The following is a 16,430-nucleotide window of genomic DNA, read 5'->3' on the forward strand; positions in this document are numbered from 1 at the left end:
GTGGTCTGGGAATGTCTCGGTGGGATGGGTCCAGGACCGCGGCTGCCAGGGGAAGGAGGGTAGGGGGCGCGGGGTCTAGAAACCACACCCACACTCATAAAGAGGGTAGGGCGATGGAGGAAACATGAGAGACACTACGTCAGGGAAGAGACACAGGAGGAGGGGAGGAGGGGCAGGCACTTGAGGTCAACGGCGTTTCCCGGAGTCAGTCCCGACGCAGTTCTGTTGGTCAAAGTCGAGCGGCTTTTTTTCGGTCTTGTCTTGGAGTAGGTAGGTAGACTCGTCACACTTTTGATGAACACAGCTAAAAGGAGGCGGATATGATGAAATATGTACGTGTGTGGGCAAAGATTTGCCCGATATTACAATTACAGCAAGAGAACGAATGGGAACGAGCCAAAAAAGCGTGTTTTGAAGCTTTGGAAAAGTGAGGCGCTTGTTCATCGTGTCTCCCATTCTCCAAACGAGAGGGAGACGAGAGGACAAAGGCTTCAAGTTTTCGTCATTGGTATCGTAACGGGTCATAAACAGCGTCCTAGCTAGACATCCTGCGCTTCCCCAGCTTGAAAGACTTCCGTCCCTTCCTTCAAGCGTTTGGCCAGCTAGCTAGGGAAATCACATCTCTCTCTCTCTCTCTCTCTCTCTCTCTCTCTCTCTCTCTCTCTCTCTCTCTCTGTGTGTGTGTGTGTGTGTGTGTGTGTGTCTTCTCCATGACAGATAAGAGAAAAAAAAGAGGTGTCCATTAATTCCTTCTTCCTCCCCAAAAATCAATGCCGTCTTTGAATGCAAGTAGTAATGAAGACTCCAAATAATGCCTCCCAAAACCTGAAAAAAGGGGTATCGTATCCTTAGCCTTTTCTGTGTTCCCAAAATCAAGCAGATTAGAAAGCCGCCGCCGCCAACGTGAGCAAGACACTCATAACCAAACCCAAGAATCTTTGGTTGATAGTACACAACAGGGACGAGGCGGCAGAGTGAGAATCGGAGGAAGTCGAGGAGGAAGGTGTGGTCGCGGTCGGGGCAATCGCACCCGTGATCGTCGAGGAGATGCTGCTGCCGCCGCCGCCGGCCGCAGTGGGGGCAGACGAGGCGGGTGTGGCGTTTCCGGTCGCGGAGGACGACTGAAGGGAAGGCGTCAACGATCCGTAATCAGAGAGTGTCACGTAAGTCGGGGTCGCGGTGGTGGGGGAGAAGTAGGTCGTTCCGGGTGTGTGGTCAGGTGAAGGAGATGAAGTAGTAGAAGAAGGAGCCGCAGAGGAACTCACTGCACCTGGCGCGGGAGCGATGCTGCCGTCCGGGGTCGCGGGGCCGTTGCAGAGTCCCACGATGCCGCTAGGGACAGCGTTGTCGCCAGCGCCGACGGCGATGATGTCTTCGTTGCCGCAGTTAGCGGCCTGAGCCATGTGAATCGCCTGGTTGTCCCAATCGAAGACAAAGTAGCCTGCCTGCATCATGCTGTCGCCGAGGATCTGCTGGTCGGTGGTGATGACGAGGCCGACGTAGCACTGGCCGTCCTTGGGTCCCATGTCGAGGATGAAATCGCTAAGGGGCACGCGAATGGTCTTCTGGCCGAAGGTGAAGGTCATGTAGGCGTCGCTGCCACCGTTGGCGAGGGGCGGGGTGCGAAGGGAGCAGTCCGTGTACCAGTAGCCATCACTGTCGGTCACTGCCTTGAGGTCTGCGAAGATGGGACGTGCCAGGGAAGGGTGAAGCCGGGTGAGGGTCGTACCCGAATCGAGCATAACGTTCGTATCACCCGCGCCGAAGTCGTACGACTTGACCGGCTGGTTGGGCAGGGTCATGCCGACAGCGGTGAGCGTGGCTGCGAGACTGGTGTTGTGAGTTAGCATGAAAGATCGGCTGCATTCTACTTGACGAGACAGGAGTGAGAGGCTTCCACTTACCGAGGCTCGCCTCTGACGCCTGCAATCATGGGGACACGCTGAAGCGCTCCGATGAACTTGCCCTTGTCGAGACCGCCGTAGATGAGCGCGCCAGTGTCAGAACTGGAGTGACGTAGATCCAACGAGAAGACGCGGCTGCCAATGACATTCTGATCAGCCAAGGTGTTGAGGATCAAGCTGTAGGGCATGCCCTTCTCGAAACCAGCCTTGAGATCGGGAGCCAGGCCCATGATGCCGGTCGAGATTCCATCGCTCTTGGTGACGACGCCAAAGGTCTGATTAACTATAGTACCAGCACCCATAGTGATAGTATCCGTGTAGTAGGCGATCTCGGCGCTGGTCTGAGTGGTAGGGTCCGAGGGGTCTCCATAGTTGAGTCTGCGAGCTCCAATGGGACCAATGGCCGGAGTACGGCTCTTGGCCGGGTTGTACTGGCCAGCAGCGGTACATTCCTTAGCTTGGGCTGCGGAAGGAGCAGTGGAACAGTCCGGGTTGACCCAGAGCTCAGCCGAGCCGGTATCGAGCAGGACAGTCACCTCCTGAGTAGGGGATCCAATCGAGACTTTTTTTTGTTTCCAGCGTCAGCTCGTTCAAAGGAGGAAGAGGTAGTAGTGGGAAGGCACTCACTGTCAGTCGAGTAGTAAAACTGCTGATTCTTGAGCGTGACCTCGATGGCGTCTCTCTCGCTGAGGTGGCCCAAATCAGGTCTGATCTGTCTGACCGGCATGGCGATGAATCCCTGACCCTCAGTAGCACGAGGGAAGGAGAAGGCAGTGACAGAGCTCACTGCAGCGCCGGCGGCGGTGAAGGTGATGAATATTCCAGACTTCATCTTGGGCAGCTTTTGGTTCTCTTGATCCGGGACTGTCTGGCTTGAATAAGATACAATAAGCCTAGTGGTGAGATACCTAAAGGGAAGGGTTTCAAAAAGGTGAAGGTGGGAAGGTCCCAAAAAAGTCGTTGAAGCCAGTGAGAACCTTGGGAAGAGAAAAAAGAGATGAGGCTTCGTGAATTGAGGATATCCAGCTGGTAAAAAGAAGGAAGTAAGGCAACGTATGAAAAAAAACGCCACTCGGAATCTCCAGCTTCTGGGTAAGGCAGAGCAGCTCAACTTGAGCTAGGTGGGTCCAGGTCGGTTCTGGGGTTGTTGGTGGCATCGATCTTTGAGTAAAGTAGTGGAGCCCTTCGAGGAGGGAGCGCGAGAGAAGGCAAGGCTGTACGAGAGTCTTGCTGCATGCACACGCGCTAGTTGGCGTTGGCGTTGGCTGGGTCTCAAAGAAGACAACCTCATAAAGAGTAGCATGTCTCTCCTCCATCTGCCATCCCCTACTCCAGCCTCTGTTTGCGGTAGGCACCAACACCAATATCTTGATCCCGACTTCCGGTTCCTTGGCTAGATCCCATGGCCGCTACCTCAGCACGCGTGGCCGTGTTTCTGGATGTTCTTGAATCTCCTCCACCTTGGCTGACGCCAACTGGCTAGAATTACACAAAGAAAACGGGCAGTGGGCCACTTGCTTGCTTGCTGGCTGCATGCGACCTCAATCTTGGGCCCAGGTTTTCTTTCCATGTGTCCTTCCACGTGAGACTCTGGCCTGCGACTCGCGAGACCACAGTAGACCTAGAATTAAATTGGGACTATGATGATGCTACAGTTTTTGAAGTTATGCTTGGAGAAACGATCGACAAGCCTTCCATGGTTACATGAATTAGGTCAATGGCACGGAGAGCGCACTTCCTCGAGATGTGACACATTGCCCCGAAGCCGGCGACCAACGGCCCGACCGGCGCATGGTCCCGCTTTGCGGGATCTCCCATCGCTCGATAGGCCACTAGATATCATGGCAACTTTGCTCTGAAGAAGGACCGCAAGACCAAGTTTCCAATAATCTTGTCTGGCTGGAATAGTCATCAGATTCTCAGTATCACATTGTTTGTCCGTCGCCTCTTGCGGCCATAAATATTTGACACAAGCGTCTTGCCAGACAGGGTCGTTTTACTTGCAAGAAAGTAAAATCGCGGAATCTACCGCCGGGTCATTTCTCTCAGCTCAAAATGGAGCCGCCATGTGGCCACTTGATCCCCGGACTTGGAGGGCAGAGACGGGTTCGGAAAGCCATTTATTCTATCGCGGCAATCACCGTTCGGCTACGTCATCACAAAGAAGCCCATCTGATGGTGATGAAAGAAATGGTTAGATATAAGATTGGCTGGCATGCTCTTCCGTCTCATGTTCTGTTGACGTGGTCGGCGTAATTTCGTGAGCTTCATTTCCATCTCCAGATCCGTTGTCGAACGAGCCCCACCAGCATGGTTGACTAGTCTGGGGTGCGTTGCACTCGCCAGAGGGCCAATCACCGTATGTCAACCCAACCACTCTTCTTGAGAGGTTCATGTCGGGAATGTGACGTTGTATCCAAACACTTGTCTGACGTATGCAACAGACGAGCGACAGACGACTCCTCGATATCTTTGAAGAGTATTTGAAGAAGAAATGATCACTTACGAAGCCCGGCTTTTACGCCCATCGACGACGCCAGGTGTACCGCGAAAGATCGAATACCTATCTCATCTTGCGGTGCTCCTCGTTCGATACATCCCGGACAATCTCTTCTTACAAAGGCTTGCAAATGGTTTTGTCGCCTTTGCGGACATCGCCGGTGATGCTGCGGCAGGACTGGAGATGCTACCGATGCTCATCTGCGTCTGGGTTCAACGTCGCTGGTGGGAGTGAAAGAGGCGCCTGTTCCACGGCTACATAACGTAGCCTAGTGTATGAGATTGGAGGTCCAATCTTCGCGATGGCGACCAAGCGGTGACGGCCAACTGTAAAGAGGACCGCTTTCCCCTGCATCCTTGCAGGACTCCCCACAAGATAAGACGTGACTCAGTGATGTTGGGATAGTTATCCACAAAGGGCTGGAGAGTCCCATCCGATACTGCAGGTGATGCCGGTGATAGGATGAGGATGGGCCGCCTCGGAATTATCGGACTCGAAAGACTCCGGGCATCACGGGGGATGCGGAGCAGAGGCACGCAATAGAGCCGGTCTGTATCGTGACTAGTCGCGCGTGAAGGGTGCGCACTTCTCGGAAGGTACCTTACCAGGTAGGTTGAAGAATCCGTCATTCTGCTTGACAACCGTCCTATTAGGGCAGCGTTGGCACCTACCTATATGCAAGTGACGGCCCAGAATGGTGTGGGTGGCGGGCTGTCCACGGGTAAACTGAAGAGGGGAACTTTTCTCTCTAGGCACTAGCTGGCGGCAATTGGTGAACCTGTATCCCAAGCTAGAGGCGTTTGTTGAGCAGGAAACAGAGACATTTGAAAGGAACGTTGGGGGAGAGTTTTGATGATGAGTGCGGTCAGCGAGAGCCAAGGTACCTCACCTTGAGCAGGTGGAATGAGATAGGGTGAGAGGACGAAGTGGTGGCTTTGGGGTTGAGAGATTGAACGAGCATGCAGGAAAAGTAGGAGGGGTGCAGTGCTGACGACATCAGACGGATGGGACGGCGACGGTGACAACCGAGCTGGATGGGTCGAAAAAGTAAGGCGAGGGATGCAGATGCATCTGGGCAGATTGGAAAATATAAGGAGCGCGGGAGATAGCTCAGGTACGCACTTGTCACTCCTCATCCGGGCCCGGGCGAGCGAGCACATGAAGAAGTATTCACAAGTTTCAAACCTCGAGTCTCGACATCGACTCGTGCAGCTGGCTAGCACTGCTGTCGATATTCGCCTTGCCTCAAGTCAGCTGGACAAGGTTTACAAGTGTGTAGATGCGTGAGCATGATTGGACCTGTATGCAAATGTCCGAGCACCTGTTGGAACTCTTCGAGCCGGGGGGATCATCCCAGGCACCTGTCCGTCCCAAACACCTCAAGACACCCTGGTGGACCGCATTCCCGTCTTCCCAAACGCCTGTGACAAGGCGACGAGGAAGACCAAAATAGAGACGGGGAGACGGCTGTTTTGTTTTGGCTCAGACACTGACTGGGAGCTGCAGCATCGTGAGTTCGCCCGCGGCAGGTCTCAGTGCATACCAGGAAACGAGGTACGGATAGGGCATCAAGGCAATATGGATGGGTGGCCGGTGAAACACGCGTCCAATGACAGGTGCGTCTGCATGAAGTTGAGGAAACAAAAAAGGTACCACGCTGGCCACTTTCATTTCTGAAATATCTCGCTTGGCGGCAGCTTCTTCCGTGTCCAAGGCTTGCATTCGTGAGACGCAGACATCCCGCGTCCAATATCTTGGTGCATTGCTATGAAGCTTACCACTGAGAAGACTTGTGCCAGTGGGGGACGGCATTTGTTGTGTCTTTGGTGGTATATTTCCTCGTGTCTTTGAATTGGTGGAGAAGCATGTTTTCATACCTGGGTGGACTAACGCGGCAACGATCTACCATTCCTTAAGTACAAAGTAGACGTTTACTAGTACCATCACATGTATTGGGTGCCATCGAGCTTGCCATGCACTCTAAAGTAAGGTACTGTGTGAAAACGGTACAACCCCCTTTGCCCCTCCTTCACCACAGGGCTGCAGGGGACTCGGAAGCTCAGGCCAGGCGGCGTATAGGTCGGGTGGGAATCCCAGCCATCTCGCGCTTCCATTGCGAATGGCAACAGCAAACGCGTATCCCGCTGAGAGCCGGTCTGTCGGCCTTGGGGCGGTTCCCCGAGATTACCATCTCCCCATTCACACAGGAACTTGCCCATCTTGGGGCTCGTAATCTCATCTTCCAGCGCATTTTGCCCTCACACGTGTGTTTCGCTATCCCAGCAGATTGCTCATTTTGATGTTATCTCGACATGTATCCAGTCGGCAAGAGCTGTCCTCTAGCCGTCTTCGACAATGATTCCCCAGTGGCCGGTTTCGATCCTGAGGCAGGCATCTCAAATCGCATTGCCGTCGTTCTGAGAAAGGATCATGAGACCACATGCGCGAAGGCCGGATGGATAATCGGGTAAGAATGATGACGACGATGGAGTCCGCAGCAGGTTGACAATACAGCGAGATGCTGGTGCGGTGCAGACAGCAATTTCGGGCCCAATTTATGACGAAAGAGTCCCGTTGCACCGGTCCTCGAACCAGCCCGAGAGGGGGTGACCTGGGAGGTTGGCAGGTGCCCAGCTAGGCAGTGTGCAGGATTCTCACAGGCCAGCCTTTTCGATTTCCATGGTCGTACGTACGGAGTACGGACGAATGGTGCACACATGCTGAGGTACCCATCTCCACTCACCTCGCAGTAAAGGTACTTACCTGACGAAGCACGTCCACGCTTAACGCCCCCGTCGAGCCGCCCCCGTGCTGGCTTGGTCTGGCCGGGCCTTGACTGGAATCTGTTTCTGTCGGGTCTCTTGTCTGCCACACCCAAATTATTGCTCGCTGGCTTTCTCCATTACGCCTGCTCCCTTTCTTTTTGACCTTGTCCAATGCCTCACTCCTTCCTTGCTTTTCGCGATCTAAACCGACGAAGACGGCGACCAATCCTCCAAACCTGACGCGACGCCTCTTGCTCCCTCCTTCTCCAACCTCGATGCTTTTTCTTTCCCATCATCTACTACCGGCCACCAGGTAGTCCTCCGACTCCTCTCGCTCATCGGGCCCCGACACCCCCAGCGCCATGAACGCGATCCAGCAAAAATGTCGACCGAAGCACCAAGTGCTGGTCCTCAAGTGTTATCCACGGACCAACAAGGGCGCTGTTGATGTCAAGCCGAATTCTAGCGAGCTGAGCTATCTGCTGTTCTATGCCACCTCCCGCCGTTCCAAGATCCAGAAAATTGGCTCCTTCTTGGAGAAGAAGACGGCAAGCGATGTCTGGCGACAGCGCATCGGGTTTGTGACCCCCCAAGGTATTGAAAGATCGCCTTGCTTACCGGAACTCTTTCAGAAATGTGCAAGTCACTCTTCGAATCCTCACGGCACTCATCGAGAAGGCCCCCAAGGACCTGCCGCTTGTGGCCCCTAATGTGCTCAAAATTCTCGACGTCATCCTTGGATCCAAGGACATCACCATGGTCGAGTCCTCTATCCCCACCTTTGAGGCCTTTTGCGAAAACCACGATGCATCTTCCTCCTTTGCAGATCAGGCTTATCTCGCCCAGTACGAATCGATCGTCCGCACCTACGCTTCGCTCGCCTCGACCCGCGAAAACCCTGGGAAAGGAGCCTCCAGCAAGCCTGTGCTGATGCGATGGAGGAATGCTGGTCTCGAAGCAATCAGGAGCGTTTCCTCTTCAGAAGCTCTGTCGACTGTCACTGGCCGCCAGTTTGACGTAATTGTCCCCGTTATTTTGGACAACCTTTGGTGGGATGACGACGAGTTGCTCGACACATTGCTGTCGCGCATACAAATGGAGGAGAAAGTGCAGGCAGAGAAGCTTCGCCGTAGGACAAGCGTCGCAACTGTGGGGACCAACGATACTGGCGATGCCAACCCTATCGCTCTGACAGGCACTGCCCATGATGTCGACAGGCTGGCAGAGGAGGACGTTGGTGTGCTTGCCATGCAGTGCCTCAAGCAGATCTTTGTGGCACCAAATCGGCCACAGATCCATTCCGCGACTGGAGCTCTTTTCCAGTTCATCGAAGATCGCATCGCAAACGGGAACACAGCTGTTAAGCCGGATGAGAAAGTTGGCCAGGATCACGGGTGGGCAATCAGCATTTACAGCGCAATCGCGAGATGGGCACCTGTGCAGGATCGCTACGTTATCCTGGTGACGGCCATGGATCATCTGTCGAAAGCACCCGTCAATGACGACAACCTCAAGCTTCATCTATCGCTGGCGGCCATGATTGGATCTCTCCTGCGTTCCGACGTCAACTTGATTGGGCTGAGCGCCATGGACGTGTTGCTGGGCCTCGTTCAGCATATGAAGAAACTTATTCAACTACCTGGAGGTTTTGGGAGAACCGAAGGAGAGCCTGACGAAGTACCCTCTACTTTGCAAGGATCCGGTGACGTATTCGCCCAGCGAAGAGAACTCCTCGAGCGTATCCAACTCTGCATCGGAGATCTGGCGACCCACGTATACTACGCAGACCAGATCTCGGATATGATTTCAACGATCCTTCTCCGACTAAAGCCGTCCAAGTCCTCGAGTACCAGCTCATCGCCCCAGGCAGAAACTTCCGAGCAGCCCTCCTCAGACGAGATGACTACCAGCCAACCTCAGCTGGAAACGTACCTTTCCCGCAATGTGGGTAAGACGGCTGCTTTGAAGGCAATAAAGAACATACTCCTCGTCGCAAACCCGCGTGCCCAGATGTCCGGCAATCTGAACTTGTCGAGGAATAAGGTTCCTATTCAAGTCTGGGAGAGCACACACTGGCTTCTGCGGGATCCAGATGGCGAAGTCAGAAAAGCCTACGCCGACGCGCTTCTGACCTGGCTGGATCGCGAAACAACAGCGGCCGATTGGAAGGCGCGAGATGACAGCACCCAGCACCACCGGTCTTCTCTCAAGAACAGTCGCGAGCTTCAATCTGCCAGCGCTGCTCAACGAGCCGCATCAAACGCATCCCACCGCGAGAAACCATCGAGGCAGCGTTCGCATTTCCTCCAACTTCTGCACATTGCGATATACGACAATGCCTTGCAATATGTCGACTACGACCCGGACATCGTGCTTCTTCACGTGCTACTTACCAAGCTGGTATCTCAGCTGGGCGTAAACGCAGTGCAGTACGGATTACCAATGGTGTTCCGTCTTCAGGAGGACATTCCAGATGCAGAGCTGCCAGTGCAAAAGGTTCGTCTGGGCAGTCTTTGCCACGGCTATTTCTGGGCCGTGACCGAGAAGTTCGACATTGAGAACTCTGCCGTGGGACGTGCAATCACGAACGAAGTTATCCGAAGACGCAGCAAACATTTCTGGACAGAGGGCGTGGCCATTCCTCCGCCAGCGCTAGAGCTCCTTGGAACTCCCGGCGTTCCCAAGCTGCAGACCAAACTACCCGCCACAGAGGTTGAAAGCGAAGCGTTGCTGCCATTCGACGACCGCGCATCGTTCGTAGAGAGTATTGCTGTGAGCTATGCAGACACAAGTGTCTCACCACCGAGCAGCCCCCCTCAGTCTCCCGGGCGAAACTTTTCGCACCCCATTCTTAGCACCTCGATTAGCACGACGCCCGCAGCGCCCGGGTCGGAGCTGCCGAGTGCGTTCCGCGAGCACATGCTGACAGACTGGTCGAGAGATGCGGCTATGTTAGCCTTGCAGGCGGGAAGCAAGTCAGAGTCGTTGGCTGGCTCAAAAAGTGGCACTATGGGAACCAACCGATACCACCTGACAGTTAATGGCGCTAACGGGCATGGCCAGCCGGGAGAGTCTTCACCGCTGGGCAGCCAGCGGAATCTTCGTCCGAACTCCCAGGTCCTAGGAGGCTTGTCTCCCATGAGCAAGTTGCGCAAGTCCAGTGTCCGGAGTGGCGTTTCGCCCTCACCGTCGGACTCGAGCCGGGGCGTAGTCACCTCCATTGACCAGCTCAAAATGGTTTTGACAGGCCAAGTACCCGCGACGCCCATTGGCACGTCAGCTGGCTTGCACCATGACAGCGATAGTGACAGCATGGTTAGCTACGACTTTACCCCATCGGAGCTAAGCTTCAACCCGGCGGCATCTCAGCCGGAAAACGGCGACGGAGCCTCTCTTGGACGGCAGAGGTCTTCCTCGGCATCACGCAAAGGTGGGCCGCTCAACTCCAATCCTTTGTACGAACACAACGAAGACGAGGACGTTCCGCCAGTGCCGCCACTGCCCGGCCACATTGGTGGGCTAACGTCCTCGGTTTCTGTTCAGGATTACGCAGTGAAGCCGGCGAAACGAGTGCTTAGCAGTCGCGGTGGCGACAGTTTATACCAGGGTTCGACGAGAGGAGATGGTAGCTTATCGATGGTGTCAGGAGGAGGGATGGATTTACACGACCTTCTTAATGGGATTGACAGCAGAGCGGGAGAGCTCAGTTTAGGGAACGTCACGAAGCCGCCTTACTAATGGTTTTGGGCGAGGGGTTGAAAATTTGTATTGGTACAACTTGGCGTAGACGTATAGCGAGGCGCGTAGCCGAGTTCTTGCACTTGAAGAAAACACGTGAGAAATTTAACGTCGCTTGGCGCTGTCCTGAATGCGTGAGGACCCTGAAATTTGAACTTCGTACACCGAGGCTTCACCGGGCTCACCTTCCGAGACCGTCCCGCATTCTGATGTCACCTCAGGTACGAGCCAATCATACCCCTGTATTGACGACCGGGGCTTCCCGCGAAGCTCCCAAAAATTGATTCAACGACGTATTTGTATCCCGTGGCTGCAGCTCCCATAGCTCCAATCCACATCCACGACGTCTTTCTGTGATACCACACAATGAAGCCGTCAACACGCATTCCGCTTCGTCTTTTCACGGCGCCTTCGCCATTGACGTTGTCGACTCGACGGTCATGTGCCCTCAACCTTAATGCGAGAGCCATCTCGACGACGCCCCTCAAGCCCGCCGAGGTCGCACCCGTGGTCGGCACCGGCCCGCCACCGGAACCGCCCATCGCTGACATCGCCGCCGAGGACCGGGCCGCCGCGGCGCGAATCCGCGTCGAGAGGAGGAAGAGGCAGGCCGAGATGCTAAAGCACGCCAAGCAGATTCGGACGTCGGCGGAGGCCAAGTCGAGCAAGCCCGGCGCTCTGAAGAGGAGGTTTTGGAATGATGTTACTGTGCAAGAGGTTGATGGTACGTCGTTTTTGTCACGTTTGATACCTGTCGCTGCTTGCAATTTCCTCGGTTAGACTATCTGGCTAACGACATTGGCAAAACCCGACAGGCGCCCTCCAAGTCCACCTCGACTCCCGCCCCCTCCGCCACCCCAATACCAAGGAAATCATCCGCCTGCCCCCCTCCAAGCAGCACCTCGCCTCAGCCCTGGCCATCGAGTGGGACCTCATCACCTCGGCCGAGCAGGCGACGAAGCAGCACCTGATCCCCCTGACCTCGCTCATCTGCCGCGCCATCGACATCGCCGCCGACGACGCCGCGAACGAGGGCAAGATCCGGGAGCATGTCACAAACACGCTGATGCGGTACCTCGACACGGACGCGATGCTCTGCTGGGCGCCGCCGGCGGGTGCGACAGATACGCGCAACGATGCGGGGGAGTCGCTTCGAGACGTGCAGAAGAGGACGGCGGAGGCGGTCGTTGGGGCGGTGACGCGCCGGGTGTGGCCCGGTATTGAGATCAACCCGGTCTTGGACGGGCATAGTATCGTGCCGCAGAGGCAGGCGGAGGGGGTGAGGGAGGTGGTGCAGGGGTGGGTCATGGGGCTTGACGCGTGGGAACTGACGGGGCTTGAGAGGGCCGTGCTGGCGGGCAAGAGTCTTGTCGGGGCGGCGAGGTTGGTTGTTGAGTGGAGCGAGGGTCCCGTGGGGGAGTACCGCGACAGCAACAGCGGCAAGTTTGGCGTCGAGGAGGCGGCTACGGCGTTGAGTTTGGAGGTTACGTGGCAGACGGGCGCGTGGGGCGAGGTGGAAGATACGCACGATGTCGAGAAGGAGGATCTGAGGAGGCAGCTTGGCAGTGTTGTGCTGCTTGTCTCTGGCACGAACCGTAGGTGAGAGGGAGATGGCGGCCCTTTTTTCTCCGGGGATTTGGCTGTTGTATAAATAGAGATCTGGGATCTTGTATATCAGAGGATGGACACCTGATTTAGAGGATCAGAGTGCTTTCTTGTAGAAGTAGTGGTTCGAACAAAAGTTGGTGATGGACTCCTCCTTAAACTTGGTCTATACACGCACCTCTAGTCCAGAGGCCCGACTGTAGAGGTCCTTACCCAAGTCGAATACCAACCCGACGAGTACCCTAGGAGCTGCTTGTTTCTCGCCTTATTCAACTGGGCGATGGAAAATAGCTGCTTAGGAGGGGAGGGAGCTGACTAGTGAATGATCATTCGTACCAACCATTTGTGTGCAAACGTTACTTTGAAACCGATCTGCAAGGAGAATAGACCATCGTCCGCCATCATCTTCCCCACCATGAAAGGCAGATCACAGATACTCTCCAAGACTTACTCACCTGGCGTTTCGAACGATTCAAGGAGGCTCTCAGTGTTCTCACTTTGATCAACCCGATGCAGAAGGCTCCTACTAATTGAGGCCTCTTTAGTTAGAAATACCTGCTCGTTTCCCATACCTACCTCACAGTATCACATTGGAAAGATCATCGAGCTGGCCGTATTTTCGCCTATGCCCAACCATGTATGGTGGATGACAGCGCAAAGCCACCAAGTCGATATGTTCTCAACACAGCTTTTCTCAGTCGACACTATCTCTAGAGTAGCCCCTCCTGGGACACAAATGAGATGGTGGTGAGAATTATCGGCAACGTCGTTCTGACCGTGGTTTACCGACGACTAACCACTCTCAAAACCCCGGAAGCCCCTTTTCTAATTCAGCCCGATGACCTTTCCAGCTACTCTATTCCGAGATACGCGCAGGATCCAAATCTGGGTTCTCGTCGCCCTGAAAGACTCTGGAGGCTCTAAGACCGAGTACCAGGAAACCACAAGGTTCATTGACGTTTTATAGACCACGCTTCGGACACTGGATGGCATTCAGGCTTTGTCGTCGTCACGTCTCGCATCCAGAGGCTCTGCAAGATATTGGCGATCATGTCGAGCGTCTGAAGAAAGAGATTGACGAATTCTTGTAAGCTATGCAGCAATACGCGACATCAACCTCAAAAAGATACAATCTCTCTTCAGAAAGGGTTGGCCCTGAATTGTCGAAACCGCATATCAACCTAAGTTACCATTTTATGTGAGTTTGAACCTACCAGATCCTTGTGTACAAGAAAGCTTTGGGCTGACGGTGTACCTTTCGACTTGCAGCGTCAGATGGAACATGCCATGAAAGCGTCGTTGGAAGCCTACACCAGGAATCAAGAAATCGGAAAAATCCTGCACACATTTGAGACCCAAGATTTTAGATTGGATAGTTTCTATGAACAGACCTCGAAGATTTTATCCCTCCTTAAAGTCTTACACACCCAAGTTTAATCGAAGGCGCTACAAGACCGGGTACCTGTAAGACGACCAGGGTCGTGGCCAGCAGAATCACCAATCGTCGAAGATACAGTGGCTAAGGAAAAACGCTGTGATTTGGAGGCCTTGCTTCTATTCCCCGGAATAGCTAGCAAGTCGGGTCTGGTCTGGTTGGTATCCCTAAGGGCGGCAATATGAGGAGTTGTCTCTCCCGTCTCAGAACCTTGCCTTTCTCCCGGAAACTGACGACATTCAGATGCCTACTTTCTTTGGCTTTGATGACAGAGTATCAGAAGATCGTCCTCCCACTTTTCAAAAGACTGACGCTCATACTACTATTCTCAGCGTTTCAATTGCGATCAGGAAGAGTTCGCAGAATCATTCAATTAACTCTCGTTTCCTCGGACATTCTGGCTGAGGTAGAATCAATGCTTCATGCTTCGTCAGGATCAATGTTCGAATGCTTACCTAATTTTTAATTCAAGATGGGTTTCACTGAAAAGTTTGGTAGGTATGGATAGAGGCGAGTTTAGCTTTAGCAAATGCTGCATTCCAAATCATCGTGCCCGGCCGTGACTATACTACGTTCCAAGTAAAGACTGTAATCATCTCTCATCGTCTAGAGACATGTCATCATCGAATACGTTACAAAGGTATCCAGCCTTATAAACAATCCTCCCCAATATTAACTCCAGGTCATTAAGGAATGAAGTAGGAATAAAAAAAAGCCTTGCCCCATGAATCCCCAAATCATGCCCCTTATTTTCTCCGATTCATTTTTTTGCAAATCCCGTTTGTAAACAACACAAAAGGGAAGGGGGGATATGGTATACAGGTTCAAGGGAATTGCCCATCTCATGTATGGCGACAACTTGATGGAGCTCTTACATCAGACCGACAGCAGCAACGAAAGCGCCCAAGGCCGCGCCAGCAACCATGACACCGCGGTTGGCATCAGCGGGGGCAGCAGCGTTGGTGGAGCCAGAGCTGGAGCCGCCAGTCGCCTGGGCATTGAACGCGCCAGTGAAAGTCGTGAGCAGCGTGCTGCTGCCGGAGACGGCCTGGGCGACGGTGGCGGGGCCGGTGGTGGCGACGCCGTTGACAGTGCGGGTGAGGGTGACGGTGTCGGTCTTGTATGCCCAGCCGGGGCCCATGCCGCCCCAGGCACCACCGGGTCCCCACCAGCCGTCGACGGGGCAGCCGGTGATGGTGACGGCGGCGTCGGTCTTGGAAGCGCCGCCCCACCAGCCGCCGCTGTAGGTGAAGGTGCTCGTGCTGGAGCACGAGGTGAAGGCGTTGCAGACGGAGGAGGAAACGGAGGTGTAGGTAGACAGGGCGGCGGCGTCGGACGTGCAGGCGGACTGTACGCAGTCATTCAGTTGCGGGGCGTCGGTGCAGAAGGCGGCGGGGGTGGGGGTGGCTGTGGCGAAGTGGGATGAGAAGCAGGAGCTCTGGTAAAGTTTGTGAGTAAATGTCGCAAGTAGAGTTTACGTGTAAAATATTACGGTTTTGTACAAGATTGGATGGGTATAGAAAGGTGAGATGACAGGAAAGCGTAATTTAGACTTACAGCGCATGATGCAACGCCGTTGCCGAACCCGCCAGGGCCGAACCCGCCGAAGCCACCGCCGTAGGCGAATCCACCCCAGCCGGCGCCGTTACCGGGACCAAAGCCACCGTTTCCGGGTCCAATGGGGTTGGCGACAGCGGCGGCGCCCTGGGCCAAAGCAGCAGCAACGAAAGCGGCCTTCATTTTGACTGATTTGATTTCGTTTGAATTTGTGAAGATTTGGTACTTGAGACGATCGAGAATTACCTGCGACTGCAGTTGCGATGCGTTATACGTGAGAGGAAATGTTTGTCTGATTTGTTGCGACGAAGGAGAAGAAGAGATGCGTCCCGAGGTGATGGTTCGAAACAAATTCCGAACGATTGGACGGACCGAAGCTCGAACGACTTGTCTTTATATTCTTGAACGACATGACCGCTTCTTCGCCTCGCTCTCCACACGCCCTCTACTACCTTACTACGCTAGTCTCACTCAAATGCCGAGCTTGCTGATGGGGAGGGAAGGGGGGAGGGGAACAGACAGCTTCGGTCCCGAGCAGCCGTAGGGCAAAAGAAAGCAATGCCATGGTCTTGGCGCATCTCCGTTTCCTCTTGAGGGGGGCGATGAGGGAGGCGAGCCGCCTCGTCCACGGACACCGCGTTGTGGGCTCTTTGAACCTCCGCAGATCCTACCGGATGCCCAGGCTACTACTGGCACATCACCCTCCCTCCAAGTCGTGTCTCCATACATGGCTTTGCTTACCTTACATCCGAACAGCTCAGCTCAGCTCGCACATTTTCTCGCCCTGTCCGTCCCTTGATCAAAGCCCACCGCGCGGTCCTGCATGACTGCATGGCTGCATGGCTGCATGGCAGGGCCCCCGGGCGGTGTCACCAGGAAGGAGGAACAAGAGTGTGGAAATGTTTTCCCCATGGACACAGAGCTCT

The 16,430-nt window shown here is 54.5% G+C and overlaps 4 protein-coding genes across 4 annotated transcripts; 2 read left to right on the forward strand and 2 right to left on the reverse strand.

Moving 5' to 3' along the window:
• Positions 1-881: 881 nt before the first annotated feature.
• On the reverse strand, positions 882-2,736 carry CORC01_01187 (eukaryotic aspartyl protease; the record flags this gene model as incomplete). Its single annotated transcript, XM_022612843.1, has 3 exons — positions 882-1,830; positions 1,905-2,466; positions 2,532-2,736. 3 exons carry the CDS (start codon positions 2,734-2,736, stop codon positions 882-884), a joined length of 1,716 nt encoding a protein of 571 aa, XP_022480604.1.
• A 4,795-nt stretch (positions 2,737-7,531) lies between these two features.
• Positions 7,532-10,907, forward strand: CORC01_01188 (uncharacterized protein; the record flags this gene model as incomplete). The annotated part of the gene is made up of 2 exons (XM_022612844.1): positions 7,532-7,746; positions 7,802-10,907. 2 exons carry the CDS (start codon positions 7,532-7,534, stop codon positions 10,905-10,907), a joined length of 3,321 nt encoding a protein of 1,106 aa, XP_022480605.1.
• Positions 10,908-11,273: 366 nt separating this feature from the next.
• On the forward strand, positions 11,274-12,510 carry CORC01_01189 (ATP12 chaperone; the record flags this gene model as incomplete). Its single annotated transcript, XM_022612845.1, has 2 exons — positions 11,274-11,631; positions 11,723-12,510. 2 exons carry the CDS (start codon positions 11,274-11,276, stop codon positions 12,508-12,510), a joined length of 1,146 nt encoding a protein of 381 aa, XP_022480606.1.
• Positions 12,511-14,818: 2,308 nt separating this feature from the next.
• Positions 14,819-15,687, reverse strand: CORC01_01190 (uncharacterized protein; the record flags this gene model as incomplete). Its single annotated transcript, XM_022612846.1, has 2 exons — positions 14,819-15,385; positions 15,505-15,687. 2 exons carry the CDS (start codon positions 15,685-15,687, stop codon positions 14,819-14,821), a joined length of 750 nt encoding a protein of 249 aa, XP_022480607.1.
• Positions 15,688-16,430: the final 743 nt, after the last annotated feature.

Source organism: Colletotrichum orchidophilum (assembly GCF_001831195.1).
Source record: "Colletotrichum orchidophilum strain IMI 309357 chromosome Unknown Scaffold_6.1, whole genome shotgun sequence".
Lineage (NCBI taxonomy): Eukaryota > Fungi > Ascomycota > Sordariomycetes > Glomerellales > Glomerellaceae > Colletotrichum > Colletotrichum orchidophilum.